Here is an 18,819-nt window from a genome sequence, read left to right as displayed (position 1 = left end):
CTAGAATTCATCCTTGAGGGCTTCGGTATCGAATTTTTGGAGTTTTACCGTGATTTGCAAACGCGGTTGGGTCTTGACGATTTGACGATTTTGAGTATCGCTGATGACTTAGCAATCGACAAGCTGAAGTTTCTAACGGCAATTATTGGAAGTACGAACGTCTACGAGATTTTAAGATCGGGAAATTATGACGAGAAACATGTGACTGAAGCTTTGGAAACTGCCAAAAAGACCAAACATCAGGTGTTCGCAGCTGCGAGGGACTTTATGTATGACAAAGTCGCATCAATGGATGCCTTCACTTTTATGACAATATTGCAAACCCAGTTTGGCTGGGACAGGCAGAGCAGTGTCAAGTTATACAACGCCTTTAACCTTACGACACGTGACGTGTACGAAGTGGAAAAATTCAGGAACATTTTTGCCAATGTTAGCGCCAGCTTGAACCAAAATCTATCGCTGGGCGTCTTTGTCGCACCAAATAAGCTGGCAGTGCACGAATGGGTCTACAACAGGTCTCTCGTTACCGTTGATGAAATCTCAGTTAAAGTCGTCGCTAACGGCCTGGAAGTTGCATCAGTGAAAAGCCAAAATCTTGGCGAAAGGATCGTTGGTCTGGAAACTAAGGAAGCAGTCTCTGATTATATCGACATTGTCCAGAATTATCACAACTCGTCCGAGGAATGTTACTATGTTACAAGAACAGGTGGTGAAATTCACACATATCAAGTAGAAATCGACGAAAATAGTTTCAATAAAACTGACGGTCTCCAGTTTAATGTAGGAAGTCCCCTGATTTGTGACGGCCTCCTTTACGGCCTTGTTAGTGAAGAAGCCGACGAGCAAATAATGTTTGACATTTTCTATACTGTTGACAATCCTCCTCCCCAAGACTATCACAGCAAGGCCAGTCTCGCATCCTCAATCTTGATAAGCCTCCCATGCGCGTTTTTTATTTTCTTGTTGTCGTAATTGTATGCGAGTCAAATATTTGCAAAAGATTGTGACGCAGTTCTTTAAACTAATTGTTAGCGCGGTGTTATTCTAGTCACCTGAGAAAATAAACACTTATAAGTAAAACACGTTTATTTCTCTGTCCAAACTTAGAACAGTTGCGATTTATCGATGTTTGCGATCGCTGAACAATCCTGCAGCCTTGACCCTGCGTCCTGTGAATGCGACGGGCGCGCTATTGAGGTCCTCCAGGACGTCGATAACTGTTGCGCAAAGACTATTGATGTTTCTCGTTCATGATGGTGAAGTACGAGCACTTCAAGAACTGGTAAGCGGTCTCTTCGCCCGTTTCCCGCTTCCTAGTGCACTTGTTAACGATTATTTCCATTGTCTTGTCGGTCAGGAGAGGGTGTTCGATGCGTTTCCGCACTGCATCTTTCACAAAGTTGCCGGCGTCGTCTTGAACGCCGTTTTGTTTATTAATGCAGAAAAGAAACTCTTTCAGTTTTGGCTCGTCGTCGATAATTCCGCTGGCTGTTCGAAGGGCACGTTCGGAGTCCACTTTGGAAGTCTCCAAGCACGTAGAGTAGGTGCTCAGAAAAATGGCTTGCTCTCGGTTAGAAAGGCTAAATGCCTAACGGTTGTCAGTACAATTACAGGCTTCATCGAAAGGGAAAACTTACAAAAATTCCACATGTTAGAGTTATGACCGTCAGAAAGAGTAAATATTTCATAAGGGTGTATGCGCCAGGGAGGGATACTATGTTTTTTATAACCGGTAATTTTGGAAGTTTCATGACAAAACGATGATATGAGTGAAAGGCTAATGAATGAACAATGACATTTTTGTTAACTTCATTTTGACAAAGGACAAACATTTTCACAGGGGTGACAATGGTGCGTAAATGAAACAGTTGGAAAGCGAAATTCTTTCTGCCCATTTCCGAGAATTGGATGGACTTTATAATTAATTAACTTGGAAAGCTCACTAAAGCTCGTAAATTGAAATGTGAAAATATTTTATAATTTAGAAGGAGAAAGTGTTATAAATTAATAAAATGTTTAATAATTTAACGAGATAGGAAACGTAAATTTTTGCCATTCTAGACGAAAGATTTTTTATCTAAGCAAAATCGAACTAAAACACGTCGTAAATGAAAAAATCAGTTCTCCAACGAGATAAGCAAAATATTTTGTAAAACTCGGTATGACATTTTTTATTTTTTATTTTTATTTGAGTATGAAAAAATGCAACTTCCAAAAAAAAATTAAGTCAAATATTTATTTGAAATAATAAAAAGTCGGAGAATTCCTCTCCCAATTTTACAAAATAAATTCATCTAAACGTCCACTTATTAAATTAGTAATTAATTAAATAAATTATTAATATAAGAGACCAATTTTAGAAAGCTTTTTTGTATTTGTAGTTTTAAGTTTGTACGATTCTACATTTTATTATAAAAAAATATAGGCTGACCTAGGAGTTTGTAATCGATTTATACCTTTTGTGCTATTTAAAATAATATAAAAATAATATAAAATAATATAAATAATGCCATCAATACGTTTAAAAAAAATTCATGGTGTTTCATTTGAAAAAAACGAATTATTTAACTTTTTGCGTTTTGACACACCCTGTACATTATCTGCGTGTGTTTCAAGTGAAAGTCGACTATTTGCTAAAACTGCAAGGTATTCTGAGTTTTTTGTGGCAAATTTGCCATAAAATATTCATTGGCGACTTCGTGGTAATTTTTCAAAAATTGTTTTTTTTATAACGAAAAATTGAATAATTCCGAAACAAAAAGAGATAGACCTAAAATAGTTTATACAAAGTTACTGTATTTTCTGTGTAGGATCTAATTATAGAAAAATATGTAGGATGTTTCACTTAAAAAAATATAACTTTAGTTTAGCACCCTGTATGCAACACCCTGTTATAATAAAAATATTTTTATTTTGTGGACTTCAAGTCGATCTGTTGGATAATAAAAACGGCAAAGCAATATTTCAAGTAACAAAAAAGTTATAGACCGATTACGCATTCTTGAATCACTGTGTAATTTTTGCTTTGTATTTAATAAAATATGAAATAAAATCTCACAATTTTATAAGAACTGTCACATTTTTGTAAAAATATAATTTATTTGCCATCATTGACAAACACTATCAGGTACTATTATTGTCTCGTATTCTTAGCGAAAGTTCTATCCTGGCGCCTCCACCATATTTTCTAGTCAGATTGGTCAAAACAGAGTAACAAACAAATCTATCCCACAAGAAAAACAGGTTCTGGTATAATTTATTTTGCTGACTAATGTAAAAAACTTCAAAAACAAAATCAGCAGCGGTGTAAAACTGGATGATTGATAATATTATTGTCGATAATAAAATTCAGATAAATATTTATGCCGGATATTTTTTGTTAGCTTTTCAAGCACAAATACTGCTTTAAAATTGTTTGTTTTCGTAACATTTCAAGAGACAATAAGCTAAAATTTCTTCGTAAAAAGCCGGCTTATTCACTCTTTGTGATTCATCAGAGTTCGTCATTCTTGGAATCTACGTATGTAGAGATTTTTTCAATTGACTCACAATTATTAATTTATCACAAAATTTTGTGCGTGTCTAAGATAAAAAATTCAGCAAGTCGTGTAACAGACAATCTCAACTTCATGCATATATTTATGCAAAGGCGAGCGCCGTTCTCTTTGTCTTCTCAAATTAATTGAGAGTAGCGCCGACAAAATGCTTTAATATCGCATAAACAAGCCCGAGTATGCAGTAACATGCTACAGCTTTGAAAATTTCTCAATCCTGCCGCCCACTCGGCCAATATTGACGTTTGTGTTTCGTTTTGATCCCAGTAACGAGCTCATCCATTAAACCCTCTCGTTATCCGTCCCCCGAGTTCCAAAAAGACAACTTCAACAAAAGGATAAAAACCCTTATCACTGATTTAAAACGGAATCGAACACACCTTGTCCTGTAAAGTGCACGCAGGCGCGAGCGTCGGGACGCCGTTCAGGGCTCTATTCAAGCTCAGTGTAAACTGAGGAATCGCTTGTGTCGCTGCATCCGGATAAGGGGTTACGAGGTCTAATGTAAGTTTGATGTAAATGCATGACAAAGGCGCACAAGATGGGATTGTCTGCACTTTTTTTGAAAGAAACTCGATCATAGGGGCGTAGGCGGAAGGGTTGCAGCGGTCGGTTCGTTACACATTATCTATTTTCCGCCAAAAGCAATTATAATGGAACCTGATAACCTGTCATGAATGGGCGGTGATTAATGCGTCTTCACGTGGTCCATGTTGACAGTCGCCAGGTTTTCGCCATTATTTACTACTTTTTATGGTTGTTGTCGCACAATTAAAACCACTCCAGCCTCTTTGGAACTTATCAAAAACTCTTTTATGAAACTCAAATCCATCACAAAACTTATTTCATTATAAAGCCGGGAAGAAGTGAATTTATGGCCCCTCGACGCTCCCATGCAAGCCCGAGATGAACCTACTTTGTCATAAGCCGACTCCAACGATTGAAAATATGTTACAGCATCGAATCTTTCGACAATCTTGTATTACAACCGATGCGTAAAAATTTCTATTGGAAGCATTTCGATGCGGACGCGTTGCCTATTCTTTGTTATCGCAGATGTCGACAAAAGACCATTCATGAATTTGTAGTCGCCGAATCGATGGTGCGACTTTAAAAGTACAACTTCGATTTTTTACGAGCACGCAACTTGAAATTCCAAGATAAACGATTTGGGTCATCTGTCAATGACAGGACTATTCCCAGGAGATGCTACGGACAAAATGTAAATGTCCTGGGTTTGTTAGCACCGTTGCGTGTCAATTTGACAAATATCTCCGCTCTAAGTGACACTTGGAGCCGCAGAAGGAAGCAAAATTTAATTACTTCACATGAGTGCGAGAAGGCAATAAATGCCTTTGTTATTGCTTTGAATCAATAATATTGTACTGAGTTTCAATTGCAAAAAGTTTCATTTGGCGCAGGTGGTCACAATGGGAAAACCAATTGTAATCGAACAGTTGCATTTTTCTGTTATAGACAAATACGTATTTGACTAATATGACCTCTCTTTACTAGATCTCAATGCGGAACAAAATATTTATTTAACGAGTTTGAGTGAAAATCGGACGTTTTATTTCACGAGTGAAAACGAGTGGTTGTCATCCACGAGGTGAAATAAATAAACTGATTTACACGAAAACGAGTTGAATACAACATTTTATTTTGTGAATTAGACTCATCAAAGCTTAAAATTGCTTTAAATCTGTTAATAATTAGATGTTTCGTACTGAGAAATGCTAAACTGTTGTCAAAACTGTCTTACACAGGAGAAAAACCGGAAATTTTGACAGTGTCGAAGAATAATTGGATATTATTATACGAGTTTTATAAGACATTCTATTATGACACAAATGGTGAATTCTATTGTGACACAATTAAGTCCTATAAAACGAGTGTAATATACTATTTTTTTACATTCTTTTTTTGTTGTTTGTTTTTGTTTAGTTTAACTTATTAAAATCTGTCCAAACTGTTTCGTCCAAATTTTGTTAATTATTTGGGCTTTATCAATAAACGACTTGACGCTGTAGACGGATAACAAACTAAATTACAGTACAGTGTTCGTGCCATGTCACCTTCAAGCAAGATCTATCAATACTGAAGTCTGATGATGATTTAGTTAAAATCGAAACATCGCTAAAATATAGAGCTTATTTACATTCCTGTCCTAAAAAACCAACAATTTTCTCCGTCAAATTTTTTTAGGGGCAAAATATCATTCCATTTCAATTTACTGAATTACAGTGGTGACTGATGACACCGACCCCAGCACTACTAATACAACTCTTAAAAATTTACAAAAAGGGACAAAAGTTTTTGGTTTTATGAAAGCAAAGTAGAAAATAGTATATTATTGTACGAGTTTTATAAGACGTTCTATTGTGACACTAATGGTTTTGGAGCACGACGAAGGAGTACTCTAATAAAATTAGTGCAATAACTAAATCTTATAAAACGAGTCATATACTATTTTTTCTATACTTTCTATTTTTGTTGTTTGTTTTTGTCTAGTTTTACTTATCATAACCTGTTCAAACTATTTTCTCCTAATTTTGTTAGTTATACGAATTTTATCATTAAACGACTTGACGCTGTTGATAGGTCATACACTAAATTACAGTGATGACTGATGACACCCAGTCCAGCACTGCTAATAGGTACAACTTCTAAAAATTTACTAAAAGAAGTTGTGAAACTACGTGAAAGTTGTAAAAAATATTATATTCATAAACAGTAACTCAAATTTCAATCAAATGTTTTGGACTAAAATGCTTGTTCCGAAAGATGTACTGAAAATGTGAGATTACGTAGGAGTAGGTATTGTCAATGATTGATTTTTTGGACGAAACTTTATAACCGACCACAGACACAGTATTTCGTCCTTCGCCTTGTTCTTTAATCCACTTTATTATACACGTGGTGCTTATTTTTGAAATATGTGTCATAAGTCGCAAAAGATTTCATAAGCGAATCATGTTTAAAAGATAACGCAAAACTGCTGACACCTAAGTGAATAAATTAATTCATCAACACCTTGCATCAAAGCCGATCTTGTGGGTGAAATTTTCCGTAATAACTCCGGGCGCGCGTCCTGCGCCATCTCGCGTTTAATGCTATTTATTATTTATCTTCATTCATGCAAAGATCTTCATAATCTGGGTCAAAGATTAGTCCATTTGGGGCAGACAACGCTTAAATTATTGAGCAGGTCGTCGAATTACCGCGCGTTGTATTCCTTGATCGATCGGTGAATTTTCGCTTTGACGGTGGAAATCAATCATAGTGCATAGCGTCATTAATCACCCAATTACAAGGAAGAATAAAGGAAGAAAATTCAGACAATTTGTTGCGTTCCTACACACAAACGGCGAAAATTGACAATGTTTACCCAATTTCCCGTCACGGCAGGCAATCAATAAAAACACTTAGGTGTTTACCCACTGAACACATGCACGTACAAAACGAATTAGCTGTGGAAGAGATTAAGGGTAATTATTGAGCATTATGTTGGCTGCAGATTAATTCGCCTATTTTGCGGCAGATGGTAATTAAGGATTCATTGTGAAAGGACAATTTGATCAAGTCCTTGCGGATTTTTCCCTTGGTGTACTATTTACTAATGGATTATTTATGTCTTGTGGCCTTGGGCTATACCCATGACACTCTGAATAATACAGTGTTTTATATTTATTGGGTGGTGCGGTGTTTCTGGCAGTCCTGCTGCGTAGATGCGGGAACGAAATTATTAATAACGTTTTTTATATTTACATGGAATAATCCGGCTTTTATCGAATATTCCAATAAAGTAAACAAATACCAAGGAAATTGCATAAACAATCAACTGTTTATTTATAAGCACAGTATGGTCCACTGATTTCGCCACCTCTGACTTCGTTATTGGCTTGTTTATTATAATTTTGACATCGAGACTGTAGAATTTAATATTAATTAGGTCCGGTCGATATTTGGGGAACTGACATAAATAACATTTGCGGATAATCCGAATCAATACTAAATGAAGAGAATATCATATATTGACTATTGCCGCCGGGGATGCATATTATATTTGAAATGCTTTTAAAGACGTGCTCTATAAAATATTCATATGTTTGGTTTAGTGTGATTTCAGCGGAACGAGCAGAATACTGAGAATTCTCCACATGGATTTGTTTTATCTATAGGCACATTTGACGTATATTGCAGCTTCGCCTGCATATTGTATGAGGTTTCGGATATTTTTTTGAAATATTTTTTTCGTCCCATTTCAGTAACGAACTGAAAATAAATCTGTAAATGCTCGTTCCAGTTACGCTTTTAATCAAGACGAGCAGATGGGTAAACATAATACACGGTAACAAAATTTGTCTTTTTTCAGAGAGGCGTAATTGAGTTGCAACGTGATTAAGAGCAGCTAGTAATTTAGTTTTGTGATGGGAGGTTTCATTTATTCACTTTGTTAAAGGTGAGCTAGGAAATGAAACATAATAGCTAAATAGGAAACTACAGACTTTGTTTGAAATTGTAATGAGGCTCCCAGTTTTATTAGGTACTTCATTTTTGCACTAATCCACTCTGTATGCACTTGTGCATCTTAATCTAAACTCTGTTTTGTGCTAAAGTAATTAATTCAGAAGACAAATACTCAATTATTTTTAGACGATTATTTTTACAAAATCCTTTCTGTTAGTAGAAAGGAAAAATGGGTCACTTTGTTGATTACCATTTGTGGTGCAAAACTGTTCTACGTCTGCATCTCCACAAACTAAAAGTTATAGCTGACTTTGTAACTATTCCATAAACACAGTCTAACAAGGTTTAAAGAATGATATAATTTTGTTTGAGTTTCGAGTTGTTTTAGCAGTCTAGTCTGAAAGCTTTAATTAATTCATGTTGGACATTTTGTCATTTAAATTGTAGTACTTGGCTTGAAATTATAACTTAACGTGACATTTACAGGTTTGTATTTTCAACAGAATTTGTGATTTCAAATGTGAAGGCGGAACATTAGGTATTTTTAAGAAGTATACGAATACGTTTCTCTCCTTAAAATAATTGTAGTAATATACCAAGGTAATCTTTTCTTCTAAACAACTTAATCTGAATAAATACTTAAAAAAACTTGAACCTTAAATGATGAAAAATGCGTTGACTATAAACTTAATGATACTCAGCGTTAAGCAAAAGTATGGAACCAAGCGTTTTGTGCTTAACTATGTTCCTCACGAAAAAACTAATTGGTACATCATCAACTACTTTAAAAATGTGATCATTTTTCAAGAATAATTTTTTTAGAAATGTCTTTTAGTTTTCGAGTTATTAAAAAAATTTCTAATGGTAAAAGATTTTTTTTTGGTAAAAGATTATGTTTTAAAAATTACTTCTAATTTAATAATTTTGTTTTTAAACCAGTATTTTTTTAAACATTTTTAACTTAGACTAGGAAAAAAATCGCTTTGGTGGGGTGCCATTTAAAAATTTTTTATATTCATAACTCGAAAACTAAAAGGACTTTCGAGAAAATTTATTTTTGAAAAATCATCACATGATGTACTAATTGTTTTTTTTTGTAAGACACATAATTTAGGTACAAAACACCTGATTCCATACTTTTGGCCAAAATTTTTGGCTAGGTAGGCCATTTAAATTGATTAAAATTTATTTGCTTGTAAATGAGTGGTTTTAAAAGCAATTCAAAAAATGTAATCTATGAATGTAAGTTACAACCATTTTTTTTTACCAACATATAAAAAAATATATCATATTTTGCCAAACCTGTAAACAACAACAAACTCATGTTACTGTTTATGTTATATTTTGATCTAATGAATATGTATTAAATGTCTAGGAAACACCTGTTTAGTTCGACGATTTGTTTATTGATTTGACCTGTGAAATGTTGAAGCCCCTAAAACTTGTAAAGGATCGAAAACAAAAAAAAATTGCTAAGCCCTTACCTGTTACTGTGATTTGCCGCTTCGTAATTAAGATTTTGAAAAAAAGTAAAAGCAACATAAAAAGTAACACTATCTTTCTGTATAAATTATTCCAACGTTTGTAAATTTAACTAGAACGGTTTCTTAACGCAGTTTGCTAAACTTTTTCACTTAAACAAGGGAGTCTGGAAAGCCTATTTAGGCCTGGAAAATATTTGTTTATTTATTCATGGTCCCTCACCTTGGACTAAGTTTCCTTCCTTCGGCGAAAGGGTCAAAACAAATGTTTAACTTTTTTGTAAAGTTTCTTTTATCATCCAAGACTTCCTTTCGGCCTTATCAAAAACTAACGAATGCCAAGTCAGAGAAACATTTATTCGGGCTATTAAACTTCAAAGTCGTTCCCAGCAATTTGCATATAAACTTGTTTGTAGAGTCAATTTAAGATGTCCATTACTACAGTTTTGCAACCCAATTGAGTTATAACGACTTAGCACTTTTATTATTTCTCGTTCAAACTAGATGAGGTGCAAACGCCATTTTCACTTTTTAACGCAATCAATACTAAGACCTTGCTCTATATTTTTATTTAATTGCACGTGTGGTTAATTGTTCCGAAACGCCATCTGTACAATGAGGCAATCTTGACGGATGAAGCTCCAAAAGCTTCCGGTGATTGATCTCAAGCTGAATCGAAAATCCTCCAGTAAATCCAGACAATGGATGCAGAAGTTTGTGTTGATTAGTCGCTGCCAGTCACGAATTGAAGTGGGTCTGTACATACACTTGTATCTGCTTGTTTAATTGCGACTGGGGTGCAGGAAATTGCAGAAAGTTGGATTGATCTCTCTCCCCAGAGAGGACACAACGGATAAATATGAATGGGCAGTTTTCCTAATTCAACTTTTCCCTGTTTTTTATCCTGTGCGTCACCACAATGAAACTAGTTTCATGACCCAATAACCTGCCTTTCAGTTTTTTCACCGCTGTCACCTCGATTTACAATTTTTCCCCGGCTTTATGAAAGCCGTTCCTTTTTTAATAAAACATGAGTTGGAATCGAGAGGATTCCTTCGGATCTGTTTGGCCACTTTGCGTTATCAGTGTGTTTGTCCCACTCAATTTTCTCTTTTATGCTTCTTTTTATGGGGTTTAAGGCTGGATCTGGTGAATAACCCGGGGGTAAGATGGAACCGAGTTAATTAGGCGCAAACTGTTGAACTTTGTTAGAGAGGCCAAAGAGCATACAACTTTGCATGAATTGGGACAGTTTGGAAACGTGTTTGAAATCTTGTTATTGGACGACAAAAAACAGCGGGTTGTGTGTGCTCGGCCGAGAAGCAGCTTTGAACCGAATTGAAATTTCCACTGATTATTTGCTCGTTCATATTTGTTGGTCATAAATTTTTGTTTGAAAGGAAATCGAATCAGTGAATGAATGGAGCGGCGGTTTTCTAGTTTATTTATCTCGTTTGCGCGTGCTGAAACGTTAATTGTGCTATAAAAACTGAATATGCAAACTCAATCATTATTAAACACAAAACCATGTATTTATAGACTTAAAAATAATCTTTGGAAAAAATCAAACACGGTATTACAAACAATATTAATTAGAGCAGGTAATTGCGCTTTTTATTAAACGGGACTGTGGCACAGGACTCGAGCAAGGTACAAGGTCTTGAGATAATTTCAATTCATAAAGAGAGAAACATTTCATCGAAATCCACTTAGTTGCAAACCGTATTTTCTTGCTGAAATATATATTATTTAACCCTCTTACGTGAAATAAGAAACATTGGTGTTGAGCTCCCGCTATTACTTCTCTTATGAAAGAAAATTCTCGATATATTTTATTTCAACTGTTTTGATGGAAAGATACTTTTATAATTTCCGGAATTCTGGGTGTATGGGTTGAGTGGACCCAGCACGTGTCTCCATGCAAATTTCAGGAATAAATTAGTTTATTTTTGGAAAGGTTGATGCTTCTTTGGCGTTTTTACCTTCCTGTTTTAATTGATTTGAATTGCGAATTTGGCGTTGCTCTCACAGAGCATTTCGCTTTATTAAGGATATGGGGAATAAAAGTGCACTTAAGTGCATGTATAATTAAGAACTGACTCACCCCGAGTGTGGTAATTCCCGTAATATTTTTAATGAAATGCAAATTAGATGAACACAGCCATATACCTCCAAAATATTAAGTTTATTAGAGACACGAAGCTGTGCTCGCATGAACATGACTTTCAGCGTATTACCCAAATGTTTTGCAACAAGCTTAAAATAAGATTTTGATTTCGGGATTTCAGTGAATTTTAACTGCTGTGTTTCCAAAACTCCCAAACTTTCTAAAATTAGCGAACTCTCGAAAAATTAACATCCATTTATCCCAATAAAAATTCGCTAGCAACTCCGTCTGCAATTACCGAGTTGAGGGTTTGTTGTTTGTTTGACCAATTAACATTTAGAAATTCATGCCAGCCGTAAATTCGTAAATATCACAAATTTTGCCCGAGATAACATAAATTTACCTCGTCGTTTAGTATCCCCAGCGGACGCCTTCACTTCTGATGCCACGTCTCATTTTGAATTTTTCAACCTTTATTGATTTTCTTTTAGTACAAATTTACTTTTACGTTTATTGTCCGTCGATTTTCACATGGCGCGGGGACGCCTCCCAGAAGCACTTGTACAGCAAATAGGCCGTTTCGTCATTATTCGCTCCTTTCTTATCCTTGCAGCTCATATAAATCTTCATTGCTTCGTCCCTTTTCATATCCTTGGGCACCTGTTTTCGTAGCGCAGCAACTTGCAACTGACCGGCTTGGTTTACTACCCCCACAGAACGCAACATACAACCGAAATATTTCTGAGTTTGGGGATCGTTTGAGAATTTCCCGTTCCGGACTTTGGCAATCGTATCAGCGTTTGCTCCAGAGGAAGCGAGACATTTCTTGTGGAAATCTTGTTTTGCTGCGGCCTGCACTACTAGCTTAATTAGTTCCAAAACGTGGGGTTTTTACCTGTGCCAACAGAAGTGTATTGATTACGATAAGAAGCACGAGGCGGTTTTCCATGACTGGAGAGTGACTGCCGGAAATAAGTGCAAATTTGTTTTATAGCTTTTAAAAGGAAATTGTTCTGTTATTGGCTCCCAATTGCCGTCATTTTGGTAATTAAGGGCTCGATTACAATCGCGGATGTTACAATTCTGTGGTTTGTAACAATATAATTCAATTTAAAATAATTGGACAAAAATAAATTACAAACTACGTTTTATGCAATTAAGAAAGCTGATTTGTTGGTGTTATTTTATGCGAAAAATTTATTTAATTAGCTGAAAGTAATTTGATAATTTGTTAAAGATTTTTATGTTCTTGTAACTTCACGCAGTTGCTTTATTAGTTTACCACATTTTAAATAAATTAACGCTGTGGTTTGTGAGACACCTTGAGGTTAAATAAGGAACGCTTTAGTGGTTTTCTTGACAATTTCGTAATTAGTGGCGAAACGTTGGATGTTTTGTGGTTTACGTAGTTAAATTGTAGGGGGGAAAAGTACAAAATCAAATTAGAATACACCGAAATTAAGATAAAAATAATTCATGAAGAGCTGGAGCAGAATCTTATTTTTAATTTTTTTAATTATTAGTAGTTGTTGCTCTTGACTGTGATAAAGAATATACAAAGATTAGCATTAATTTCACAAGAGATATGCAAAGTATGTATTCGGTACATGAGCCTACCATTATAGGAGGTGTAATATATTATACCAAAATTTGAAGATTTACATAAATTTCTGAAGCTCATTTATTTTTTGTGTCAGCAAAAACATTATAAGGTTCTTATTTTTCTGGCAATTTATCTTGAAAACAGTACTATTGATCATTTGGTTGCGAAATTTAATTTTTTATCAAACTTCAACCTCAATTTTTTTCTTGAATGATTCTCGAGAGAGTTGACTTTGGTTTTCTCATTTATCTGTTTTGCATACACAAACTGCCCGACTTTGCCAATACGAACAAACTCATTAACAGTAAACAAGACAAATATTCAACGCTGCACCAGAGTGGTCTTTAGTGTTTTGGTTCGGGGCATAACATAATGAAATGAAAAATAAATTGGAGAAGTTTAAATGATCTTGCAGGGTCAGGATGTAAGTGGCGCGAATGTGGACAATAAATTTATTGGTAGGTCAGACCAGCGAGTGTGGGTTAGATAAAGTGTGACGGCTTGGAAGATGCTATTGGAAGCTATCGACTTGGAAAATAACGCAATGGAAATTTATTGCAATGAGGAGCTTGCAATATTAAAATTTGTGATATAGGTCTGTTAATAAAAGTAATGCGAACGTCGTTCAGCTAACCAAAGAGCTACTTGAGAAATGAGCCTATTCAAGCATTAAAATCACTATGATTATTTATGTAAACTAGAAGGAACGAGTTATGTCAGACGGCGGGCGGGCGTCACGAGTGAACTCTTTGTGCAAATGAGTAAGCGGAAAAGGTTGTTATGTAATTATTATTGTTGTGGTCATGCATCTTATAATTCTATTAATATTAATTTTATTCAATTATTTCTAAGAAGCGTCTGGAAATTTGAACACTTTGGACTTTGAACGACACCGTTTTGATTTGTTGCTACCAAATAGTGCGGAAAAAAACGAAACCAGAAGCGAGTAACACGAAAAAAACTTGCTTAATATACGGACTATCAACATCTGAATACGGTGATCCAAGAATTTTAACAACCACGTGTCCAATTAATTTTTTATTAGCCTATAATTATTAACACTATTGATTAACAATTTCGTGCGGCATGTAATCAATATGAACAATACCATTTTTACCTGTTCATTTGCTCTCACACTCACAGTTTAGTTTTTATTGCATTTTAATGTACATCGAAACTGTTAAAAGCATTTATTACAGCAATGTTGAAATAAGCTCAAAAGCATAATTACCATTAGAAAACGCTCCAGGTAATGCACCTTAATGTATGCGTCTCTTGGAGATAAGACCGGGGCATTATCCTTGATTTATCCTTGCCACATATCGACCAGTGCATTGTTTCTACGTTGTGTTGAAAATTGAGAACGAATTTTAATTCAAATTTTCAGGCATTTTGGGGTGGGATTTAATCTTAGGGGAGGATATTAAAGGATCAGTTTTATTACTTTACGCATGTTTTAGCGCTCTTGACGTTTTAAATAAATTATTGCCGAAACACTGTCTCGAGAGATAACTTGGGGGTGTGTAAAGGACAAGCAACGATTCTCTTGACAATTTACGAATTACCGTTAGCGTTAAAATTCCTACTGTAAACACGGCTTTGCGGAATAAAGAGCAACGCTTAGCTCAAAAATGTTTATTCAGTTATTGATAAGGAAAAAGTTTAGTCTTGATATGGTGAAAACCATGGTGCATGCTTGTTCAGACAAAGTGCAGACTTCATTGCTGCTGTCATTGTAAAATCGTGTTTGTCAACACATAGCTCAGCAATTTCGTTAACTAAATATTTATCGTCTTGGAATTTAGAAAGTTTTTGTTTTAATACGTCTATTTTAAATTCTCCTTTGTCATCTGTGAAGCCCTTCCTATGGAAAACACATGATACTACATTTGGCCAGAGCTCAGCTTTTAGCCCTCCACCAATGTCTGGGAAGCATTCCAATTTTTGAATTTCGTCATGGTTGAAAAAACGGGTCTTAAAATCTGTTGTAGTAATGAAAATAAAAGAATCATTCTTACCGACAAAGACGAAGAAACGAAAAGACCTAAGAAAAGTATTTTCTGCATTCTAGAGCACAGTGACTCGATCTCTATTTTCGCTTTTTATTTGAATTCAATGCAGCTATAAACTTTTGTTTTATAAGTATGGTCCAGTGTTATCATTATTGCTGCAAGTTCAATGATTCTTGAAATTGCCTGACGCCAAGGATAAAATGAAACATTAAATTTTATTCTAATTGTTTATTTTTCTTATGTAACATCAAGCAACAAACTCATTTAATATTATAGACATTCCAAAATTCCTGAAGAGTCGAGCGACGAGCCCCTTTAGTCAACGACGGAGAAGTTGGGTTTGTTGGCGTGTAAGCACTTGTAAACTTCGAAGGCCGTTTCTTCCGGTGTTGGCTTTTTCACGACACATTTTTGGATGATTTTGTTGACTTCGTCGTCGTTAGCAGCGACTTTTTTCAGTTTGGTCTTGAGGTTGTCCATGTTGATTTCTCCAGCTTCGGTGGCAAGGCCGGCCTTTTTGGACACGCAGTAGATTTGGGCTTTCAGTTTGGGGTCGTTGATCAGTTCGCCAGTGCGAGCTTTGTCAATCAGCTCCTGCGACACTCCCGACTGATTTTTGCATTCTTTGCTAATCTTGTCGAGCTTTTCTTTCTGTTCCTTTGTCAGAGCCTGAAAGCTTGGCTGAGCCGAGGGTGGGAAATATTTAAGAAACTTACGTTGGCCGCAACGATGACAAAGAGGAGGCACACGAGAAACTTCATTTTGCTGCTATGTCTTCAGTCGAGGATGCACAATAGGTACAATGTGTTGGAAGGACAGTTGAGGGGCTTATATAGAGAATTATCTAGTTTATTGTGACAATCAGTCATAATTGTGATGCAAGTTCAAGGATTATTCCTTTGTCCTATGGGCTCAATTCAAAATGCACTGGTCAACAAATTTACTTTAATTGAGAGACATTACCCTTCGAGGCGAAATGGAAATTTTCAAGAGCCTCGCTATGAAAATGACCTGAAGGAACGACAATTCGGAATTATCCAATTTAATTTTTTCGCCTTTAAGTGCTATTAGACTCGCACTTCCGCATCACTCCACACTGGGGTCATGTTTGTAAACACACAACGGCTATGAATTAAAAAATAATACACATTTATTAACACAAATCTTGATACGAGATGGACGTAATGTTTTTTAATTAGACGAGGTCAATATCCTTCGGCTTGATAAAGAAAATAATTGTTATTATTTAATGAAAATTATTCATTTGACACAGGAAGGACATAAAAAATCACAAAACCCATTACAAGCTTTTATTTCATACAACTAAACACATTAGCACGAGAGCTCCAAACTTCCTCATTAGAACGCCAACACAAATCATTCAACTGGTGAAAACTTTGGCTTGTTCTTCATGACGCATTTTATTGTTTCAAAGGCTGTTTCCTCAGGAGCTGGTTTTTTGACCGCACATTTGTTGTAAATTTTATTGACTTCTTCGTCATTATCAGACACTTTCCTCAGTTTGGCTTTTAACACGTTTTCGTCAATTTGGCTAGATTCGTTCATTATTCCCACTTTTTTTCCAATACATAGGACTTGGAGCTTGAGTTTGGGATCCTCCTCGAAATTACCGTTGCGTGCATTAGTGATAGTTTCTTGAGACACTCCGGTCAAGGCACGACATTCCTTGCTAAGTTGGTTTAGCTTCTCAGTCTGTTGTTCACTTAAACCCTTCAAAAATTTTAAATATAATGTAATAAAAGTACTAGTAGAAAGTCAACTCACGTGTGCGCCTATTATGGCCACTAAAATGAAGATTACGCAGACGAAGTTCATTGTGATTGGGTTTCTAGTTTAATTTGTATCGGCACAACTAATAGATCCCGTTATTTATACAACTGTAGAAATATTATCATTGTTGTCAAGTTCAAAGATTCTTCCTGTTATCATATTACTCTTAAATTTTTAAAATAAGGAAATATTCCTCTAGTTAACAAGCTGTATTATCACTTTAACAAGCGTTTATTTTGCCAGCTTTAATTTCTCATAGTTTAAGCAATAGAGAGATTACCTTATCATTCATTTACCGATCTGCTGCATTTTAAGGAAAAAAATTATTGCATGAATTACATATTAATGCCCTAAATAAGTTTTCTTTGTTATTACATTTCCAACAACTTGAATATGGTTGAGACACAAATGGTTTTTATTATGTACATGTATTTAGGCCCAGAAAAGTTAATGATTAATCACTATTTCTTTGTTTTTATGCAGACAGGTATATCAAAACAAGCTTCATAACTCCGCTCATTGTCCACCTCGATATTTACATATTTCGTCTGTAAAAGTTTTGCCTGGGACATGCACTTTTCAAGTACTATCCCTTCTCGTGACACCCCATTCGTTTTTTCCCGCACCTCATTGTATGAAATTATATACTCGACAAGTGGACGTCTACAGACTTGCATAAGTTTGACCCATTCCTGGTCGTACGTCCTAATTGGAATCTACAACACACTTTTAAGCTTTTTAAAATCGTCTGTTACCCCACCTGAAAAGCACTGCAGGTGGCAAACAGCATTGCAAAAGTCACAAATTTCATGTCGAGGCTTTGGACGAATAAGTAAACACTTGTAAAGAGGGATACATTTATTGGTATTAGAAACAATCGGTTAAATAAACACATTTATAACGCGATAAAAATTTATTAGTTGGAGTAATTATGTGGTTAATTGGCTGGTGAAAAATTCGGTTTGACCTTCCTCAAGCAAACGAATATTTCGAAAGCCGTTTCTTCGGGAGTGCTCTTCTTCACGACACATTTCTGGATGATGCTGTTCACTTCGTCGTCGTTCTCACTCACTTTGCGGAGTTTCGTTCGCAAAACCTCGACATTGGTCTCACCAGTTTCGGAAGCAAGGCCGGTTTTCTTGGAAACACACAAGACGTGGTTTTTCAGTTTGGGTTCGTTAACTGCTTCGCCTCTTCTGACTTTGAGGATCGTGTCTTCGGAGATCCCGTTCAGTTCTCGGCATTCTTTGCTTATTGGTTCCAATTTGTCAATTTGTTCTTTGGTCAAAGCCTGGAAGCAAAACTGAAGTAGAGAAATAAATAGTGGGACATTTGCTTACCCAGGCTCCGGCTAAGACGAAGACAAAGCAGATGATGGTTTTCATTTTGAATACCAGTTCTTGAGCGAAGAGGCTTTTTATAGAAGAGATTATCGCTTTGTTGTTGTAGAGTTCATGATAGATTATGTAAGTGATAGGACATTTCCACATACGGTGGTTAGAGAAACAACAATAAAGGATATATTGACTTCGGGCCCTCTAGCTGATAACTAGTGATGATTGTTTGTTTATTCTTATTATTTTTACCACATGCTACACTTATCTGTGTTCAGATAGGTTGTTTCTTGAGTGTAATTTTGCAGGAAAATAAAACTAATATAACTACATACTTTGCCGTTTATTTAGAGCATTTTCGTTACAGAAAGCCTATTGTTGAGAATCATTATATTCAAACCTGTTATTCATAGACGTTTCCAACATTTCTCTAATATATGCCAGCCTCTTTTTACAATTGTAAAGTT

The 18,819-nt window shown here is 35.5% G+C and overlaps 4 protein-coding genes and 1 long non-coding RNA gene across 9 annotated transcripts in view; 1 reads left to right on the top strand and 4 right to left on the bottom strand.

The window, feature by feature from the left end:
- Positions 1-1,068: 1,068 nt before the first annotated feature.
- On the bottom strand, positions 1,069-16,103 carry LOC103313748 (uncharacterized). The gene is made up of 5 exons (XM_064355956.1): positions 15,944-16,103; positions 15,546-15,896; positions 12,144-12,476; positions 1,638-1,913; positions 1,069-1,588 (listed from the first exon to the last, which is right to left on the bottom strand). The coding sequence occupies exons 1-5, from the start codon at positions 15,986-15,988 to the stop codon at positions 1,232-1,234; spliced, it is 1,362 nt and encodes a 453-aa protein (XP_064212026.1). The 5' UTR covers positions 15,989-16,103; the 3' UTR covers positions 1,069-1,231.
- The window catches only part of Cbp53E (Calbindin 53E), a 33,446-nt gene continuing 18,538 nt past the window's right edge, over positions 3,912-18,819 (top strand). For 2 of the 3 annotated variants that reach the window (XM_970590.4, XM_008197805.3), the window contains exon 1: positions 3,912-4,058. The gene's annotated coding sequence lies outside the window, so the exon portion shown is untranslated. The remainder of the gene's footprint in view (positions 4,059-18,819) is intronic. The other variant, XM_015982020.2, reaches the window with a different exon arrangement.
- Positions 7,571-10,668, bottom strand: LOC135265740 (uncharacterized). 3 transcript variants are annotated; one of them, XR_010333573.1, is made up of 2 exons: positions 9,509-10,668; positions 7,571-9,465 (listed from the first exon to the last, which is right to left on the bottom strand). It is a non-coding gene; the product is annotated as an uncharacterized LOC135265740 (long non-coding RNA). The 3 variants fall into 3 exon arrangements; XR_010333571.1 differs by having other exon boundaries at positions 7,571-9,459; XR_010333572.1 differs by having other exon boundaries at positions 7,571-9,440.
- LOC664599 (odorant binding protein C02) lies at positions 16,524-17,161 on the bottom strand. The gene is made up of 2 exons (XM_015982021.2): positions 17,013-17,161; positions 16,524-16,958 (listed from the first exon to the last, which is right to left on the bottom strand). The coding sequence occupies exons 1-2, from the start codon at positions 17,061-17,063 to the stop codon at positions 16,605-16,607; spliced, it is 405 nt and encodes a 134-aa protein (XP_015837507.1). The 5' UTR covers positions 17,064-17,161; the 3' UTR covers positions 16,524-16,604.
- Positions 17,859-18,516, bottom strand: LOC664598 (odorant binding protein (subfamily minus-C) C01). The gene is made up of 2 exons (XM_970594.5): positions 18,359-18,516; positions 17,859-18,309 (listed from the first exon to the last, which is right to left on the bottom strand). Exons 1-2 carry the CDS (start codon positions 18,506-18,508, stop codon positions 17,956-17,958), a joined length of 504 nt encoding a protein of 167 aa, XP_975687.4. The 5' UTR covers positions 18,509-18,516; the 3' UTR covers positions 17,859-17,955.

Source organism: Tribolium castaneum, chromosome 3 (genome assembly GCF_031307605.1).
Source record: "Tribolium castaneum strain GA2 chromosome 3, icTriCast1.1, whole genome shotgun sequence".
Classification (NCBI taxonomy): Eukaryota; Metazoa; Arthropoda; class Insecta; order Coleoptera; family Tenebrionidae; genus Tribolium; species Tribolium castaneum.
This window is presented reverse-complemented; position numbering and strand designations above follow the sequence as displayed.